This window comes from Brassica oleracea, chromosome C5, assembly GCF_000695525.1.
Source record: "Brassica oleracea var. oleracea cultivar TO1000 chromosome C5, BOL, whole genome shotgun sequence".
Classification (NCBI taxonomy): Eukaryota; Viridiplantae; Streptophyta; class Magnoliopsida; order Brassicales; family Brassicaceae; genus Brassica; species Brassica oleracea.
The window spans coordinates 30251211-30257475 of record NC_027752.1 but is presented as its reverse complement, the minus strand read 5'-3'; the positions used below and the strand labels follow the sequence as shown (position 1 = coordinate 30257475).

Sequence of the window (6265 nt, the reverse complement as noted above, 5' to 3'; positions counted from 1 at the left end):
AGTATCATTTAAATTTAATTACATATCCTATCAAATATATAAAAAAAATGGATTAATAAAATTATTTTATATGTTCGCACCAATTTAATTATATATTTAATAGTTACTGAACTTTAATTATTTAATATATATTAATTATTTCATAATATGTAAAAATATTTAATACATAAAATAATTTTTATATATAATGTTGATTCCGCGCAAGTCGCGGATCTTAACCTAGTTGTCTGCTATACTTAGATACTCAAATAACGATAAATGCAAATATTTGCTTATATTTCAAAAAAAGGCAATTTGACCTTTCCATCTATATATGAAAACACAAATTGCTGACTAATTCATTTAAAGGATTTAAATTGTTAATGATTTTAGGAAACATATATGCTTCTTTTTTTGACTAAATAAACATACATGTTAAACTCATAAAATTACCAAGTTTAGTTATTTAAATTTAATACTTGTGATATCATATTATTGAAATGGTACCTTTATTATTGATAAATAAGCTTCTGTTTCATAATAAGTGTCATTCTAACATTGTTTTCTTAGTATACAAAAAGTATCATGCAAATTATATTTACTTTAATCCGAAAATTAATTGCAATCTGTATTGATTTTATAAATAATTTTATTTATCTCAAATACTAAGAAACCAACTGAGTATTAGTTTTATTTTCCAGGAATGAACTCATCGACGTTAATAGTGTGTATAACTTGTAACAATCCCGTATAAGACGTAAACACAAATTCAATTAAAATCATAACTATTTTCCAAGGGTATTTTTGGTATAACAATAAATTCTTCTCACTATAAAACCAAACAACGAGTCACCAAACAACGAGTCCCTGAAAACCACTCAAGAACTCAGGTACCATTTCCTCCTCCATGGACTCTCTTCCTCAACCGCAGAACCAGTCATCTCCGGCGAAAATTCTCCTCGGAAAATACGAGCTAGGCCGCCGTCTCGGCAGCGGAAGCTTCGCGAAAGTCCATTTAGGTCGTTCCATCGAAACCCACGAGCTTGTCGCCATCAAAATCATCGATAAGAAGAGAACCATCGAGTCCAACATGGAGCCAAGGATCATCCGTGAGATAGACGCGATGCGTCGTCTCCGCGACCATCCCAACATCCTCAAGATCCACGAGGTCATGGCGACCAAATCCAAAATCTACATCGTCATGGAACTCGCCGTCGGCGGCGAGCTTTTCTTCAAACTCCTCCACCGCGGCCGTCTTCCCGAATCCGCCGCTCGTCGTTACTTCCAGCAGCTCGCCTCAGCGCTTCAGTTCTCCCACCTCCACGGCGTCGCTCACCGCGACGTGAAGCCGCAGAATCTCCTCCTCGACAAGGAAGGGAACCTAAAGGTCTCGGACTTCGGTTTATCCGCTTTGCCGGAGCATCTTCGAGACGGATTGCTCCACACGGCGTGCGGTACGCCGGCTTACACGGCTCCGGAGATTATATCGCGGCGAGGATACGACGGAGCGAAGGCTGATGCGTGGTCTTGTGGAGTGATACTGTACGTTCTTCTCGTCGGATACGTTCCTTTCGACGATTCCAACATTGCTTCAATGTATCGGAAGATTCAACGGAGAGAGTATCGTTTCCCGAGCTGGATCTCGAAGCAAGCGAGATCGATTATACATCAGATGCTTGATCCGAATCCTGAGACGAGGATGAGTCTAGAGGCGGTTATGAATACAACCTGGTTCAAGAAATCGTTAACCGGTTCTGAATTGGATTGTAACGTCCTCGAACCGGAACCGGAACCGGTTATTGAGAAATCGAGTTCGATCACGGCCTTTGATCTTATCTCGCTTTCGTCGGGGCTAGATCTCTCCGGATTGTTTGAGGTTAAGAGAAAGAGAGAGAGGAGGTTCACGGCGAAAGTCTCCGCCGTGGAAGTGGAGGAGAAAGCGAAGGCGATTGGGGAGAAGTTAGGTTATGTAGTGAAGAAGACGAAGAAAGGAGGTGAAGCGAAGGTAGTTGGATTAGGAAGAGGAAGAATGGAGATAGTTGTGGAGGCGGTGGAGTTAGCGGTGGATATTGTGGTGGTTGAAGTGAAAGTTGTTGAAGGAGAAGAAGAAGAAGACTCACAGTGGTCCGATTTGATAACAGAGCTTGGAGATATAGTTCTCTCACGGCACACTGACGTCATGTAAATACTTTATGACGTGTTAGCTCTTTTATTTTTTTGTTCAATCTTGTATAGTTATGCAACAAAATTGTATTGTGGACTTCTTCGTTTACATGTCTCAGCATCCTGCGATTAATACACCTATCAGCAGCGATGTGAACAACTATATAATGGTAAATGGCAGCTATCACTTGTTGCGACTATTTGTTTAAGTTGGTGTTTTTATGAGTCGCGCGAACAACAAACTATAACTTGTGATTAGTTGTAGTTGCAGGTTGACATGTAAACAGATATAATACATATAGGCACAACAATCTACCAAAACTAAACCCTAAAGCTCATCGCAATCTCCAGTATTGCTTTGAATCCCAACGAGGGAAGAGAGAGTCGAGATCCACAACTCTAAACCTCTCTTGATCTCTTGTTTCCTCACTTCTTCGATCCTACGGACAGCTTTCTTCGACAACCCGAGTTTGATCAGAATGGTCCCAAGCGACTTAAACGTCGAGTCATCTGGTCTAACTCCCGACGAAACCATCTCTTTAAAAGTCTCAACAGCTTCTTTAAACCTCCCGTCCAAAGCGTATAACCCGAGAACGCTGTTGTAACTCAAAGGATCAGTGAGAATCTTCATCTCTCTCATCTGTTTCGCTACCTGAGTGGCTTCTTCAAACCTACCGTTCTTCTTGTACATGCATAGCATCATAGCGAAAGTGAACTCGTTTGCTTCTCCTCTCTGTTTCATGCTCTCGAATATTGCTTCTGCTTTCCTCACCATTGATCTTTCGCTGTACAGGTTGATCATACAGTTTGATGTATACACGTCTGGATACTGCGCCGTGTTACACGATTCAAGAAGCTCTCTGTAGATAGCTTCAGCTTCGTTCAAGTATCCGACTTTTGTGTAGAGCTTAATCAGAGAACTCTGTATAACAGAGTTTCCTGTGATTCCAGCTTTTCGCATCGCTTCTACATAACTCATAGCTTCTTGAACGTTTCCAGTATCCGCAAAAGCATTGATCAAGACTCCGTAGACAACAACATCAGGCTCTATATTGAAGTCAACCATCTCTTTATAGACCTCCTCTGCCATATTGAGCTGACCAAGTTTCACAAAGCTCGATATCACAGCGCAGTACGGTATGCAATCGCTCACGTAGCCCGTCTCTCTCATTTTCTCCAGGTAGGATCTAGCTTTATGAGGCATGTCGGAGCTAGCAAGGATCTGGACGAGAGTGTTGTATGTACACTTATCCGGTGCGACGCCGTAACTCATCATGCTCTCGAATACTTCACAAGCCTTTTCACAGCTTTTACCGATTCCATACGCTTTGATCATCACATTGTACTCGATAACCGTTCTCTTGTTCACGTCTTGGCAGCAGATAAACACTCTCTCGGCTTCCGATAGATACCCACGCTCGCCGTACGCATCAATGTTGGCTGAATAGCCTTCAGAGCTCATACTATCCCTAAGATGAAACCTTTGGAACCAAAACCATGATTTCTTGATCATCTCCGCTTCTATATACATTCTAGTGAGAGCAGATTGCGTGTACTCATCGATCTCGACATCATTATGATCCATCTCCGCTATAAGCTCCTCAGCTTCCTCAACCATACGTCTTATCGAGAACGCGTAAAGGAGGGTTCGGTAACTTACAGGGTCCGGTTTAAGCCCGGCGTTTTTCATTTCCTTGAAGTAGGCTCCTGCTCTTACAATATCGTTGTTCTTCGTGTGAAGGGAGATGAGGATGTTGTATGTTCTTGTATCAGGTAAGCACTGAAGCTTCATCGTTTTCATCAAGGAAGTCACTTCTCCAAGCTGGCCGTTATTGCCATACATATGAATCATGGTGTTGAAAGTCACTGTGGTTGGCACAATCCCTTCTTCTAGCATCCTATTGAACGTCTCTGAAGCCTCTTTGATCTGTCCCGACTTACCATACGTATCGATCATCGTGTTGTAAGTATAAGAGCTCAAGCAAACGTGTGGTTCCATCTTGTTGTTGTCTTTGCCGTACGACCATTTCTTGAAAAAGTCCTCTGCTTTCTGAAACTCTCTTGCCTTTTTATACATTTGAAGAACGATACCCGTTGTGACTTCATCAGGCTGCATCCCAATCTTACTCATCTTCCCTAACCAACATAGGGCGTGTACTTTAAGCCCGCCTTTGCTATAGACATCAATGAGAGTCCCATAGGTTGAATTAATGGGTTTGATGCCTTTTGTAATCATTTCTTCCCATAGACTCTGCACATACCTCCATTTACGAGCTTTCCCAAGAATCCTGAGCATGATATTATAATGAATCACGTTCAGTTCATAGCATTCTTTGCTCTTAAACCACTCGAAAATCTCCACCGCTCTCTCCCACCGTGCTTGCTCTTTCAAGATAATCGTCCTCTCCTTATTGCTAAGCCTCTCCTCCCACGGAACCAACGCATCTCCAACGTTCTCAATACGATCGAGAGCCTCCAGAATAGCGGGAATGCATCCTCCGTAACTCAGACCTTTCGTCGAACACTTGGTATGCACTTTACTAACCATACCGTTTCCATTAAATCCGTCATCTTTAGCCTTCTTAGCGACAAACCCATCACTAATCCTTGACTTTCCGACGCGATCCTCACTTGGGTTTACGATAAGTAAGTTTTTTCCGGCGATAACTTCACGGGCAATAGTACCGACGCCTCCACCACGGCCGCAGTGTCTGTTGGTTCTCTGTGGTGGTCTTTTGTCACCACCGTCGTGGGTTCCTGGTATGTAATTCTGCTTCACTTTCTTGAAGGATGGGACTTTATCGAGAGGGAAGATGGGAAAGGTTTTGGTCGAACAGATAACGTGTAAGCTACTTCCATCGAGACGAAGATTCAACAACATTTTTCAGCTGTAACGAGCATTTAGTTATATCACGAACAGTTTTGCACCCGTGAAGGTGATTACTTCTGCGGCGAATGTGATTTCTCTGTAGAATTCCGATAATAGTTTCGCGCGCACTCGTTGCGTTTGTCCGATTGAAAAGAGAGAGAGGAGAGAAGGACACTTTGGGTTTAGTTTAGTAATTTCGTAATGTTTTAAGCCCTTATTGGGAAGGAGATTAACTGTGCTCAGCTGAAGTTTTCTATGTTTACAAAGGAGGTCCTTAATTTGTTTTATTTACTACATACTCCTGATATTTCATTATTGTAACCTAAAGAACCTCATAAAGCTATGTGATACTGCTATTCTATAAGTATAAGCCATTATAAGTATAAGTTATGCCTACTTTTTAGAATATGAAATTTAGGATTCTAATAAATATATAAATAAATACTTAAAAAATAGTTTCAAACATAATTTTCGATTTTTTAAAAAAAAAATTCGAAAAAAATTATTATAAAAGAAGTTCGAATTTGAGAAAGTATAATTCGAAAACAAAAAAAAAATTATTTTTTTTTTAAATAATGATTTATTATATATATATATATATATATATATATAACACGGGTATAAGAGTTTTTTGCCACTTAATTAAAATTTTATTTTTGAAAATTTTCCTTTAATGGTGGTAAATATGAAAAGTGGTATCATGAAAGTGGTAAACATGAATTTTTTTTTTTTTAAATTGAATTTTATGTAATAAATTTTTTAAACCATGTCATAATTAAGTATACTTCATGTCATCATTTATGTGAGTTATGTCATCATTTTTTTGAGTTATGTCATCATTTTTTTCTAGAATGATTGTGGTGATGATATGTAAACAAATCATTTGGTAAATAACGTATAAGGAATTCCAATAAAGTTCATGCGTGGCTGGTTGAGACCATGGGGCAATGGAACGTAGGCCCATGCCCTAAATTCTTTTTCCCATAAATAATGTTAAAAAGGGGTCCAATTTTAAAAGAAAAATTATATAAAAGGGCTAATTTATTTTTAGATAATTATAAATGTATGTAAAAAAATATTAAAAACTATTTTGTCCAAGGGTCCATATATTCATTGAGTCGGCTCTGAGTTCATGTCTAATTTATCTTAATAACCCCTTCCCCAAGCCCAATCTATATTTTGAATATTTTTTATGATAATTCTGAACGTAACTATCTATACTATTAAAACATAGATCGTTTTTTGAGGTGACAT

At 39.4% G+C, this 6265-nt stretch overlaps 2 protein-coding genes across 2 annotated transcripts; one reads left to right on the top strand and one right to left on the bottom strand.

The window, feature by feature from the left end:
* Positions 1-738: 738 nt before the first annotated feature.
* On the top strand, positions 739-2351 carry LOC106295250 (CBL-interacting serine/threonine-protein kinase 7). The gene has a single exon (XM_013731103.1). It carries the CDS (start codon positions 887-889, stop codon positions 2162-2164), a length of 1278 nt encoding a protein of 425 aa, XP_013586557.1. The 5' UTR covers positions 739-886; the 3' UTR covers positions 2165-2351.
* A 26-nt stretch (positions 2352-2377) lies between these two features.
* Positions 2378-5191, bottom strand: LOC106295249 (pentatricopeptide repeat-containing protein At3g23020). Its single transcript, XM_013731102.1, has one exon. The coding sequence runs from the start codon at positions 5021-5023 to the stop codon at positions 2471-2473; it is 2553 nt and encodes an 850-aa protein (XP_013586556.1). The 5' UTR covers positions 5024-5191; the 3' UTR covers positions 2378-2470.
* Positions 5192-6265: the final 1074 nt, after the last annotated feature.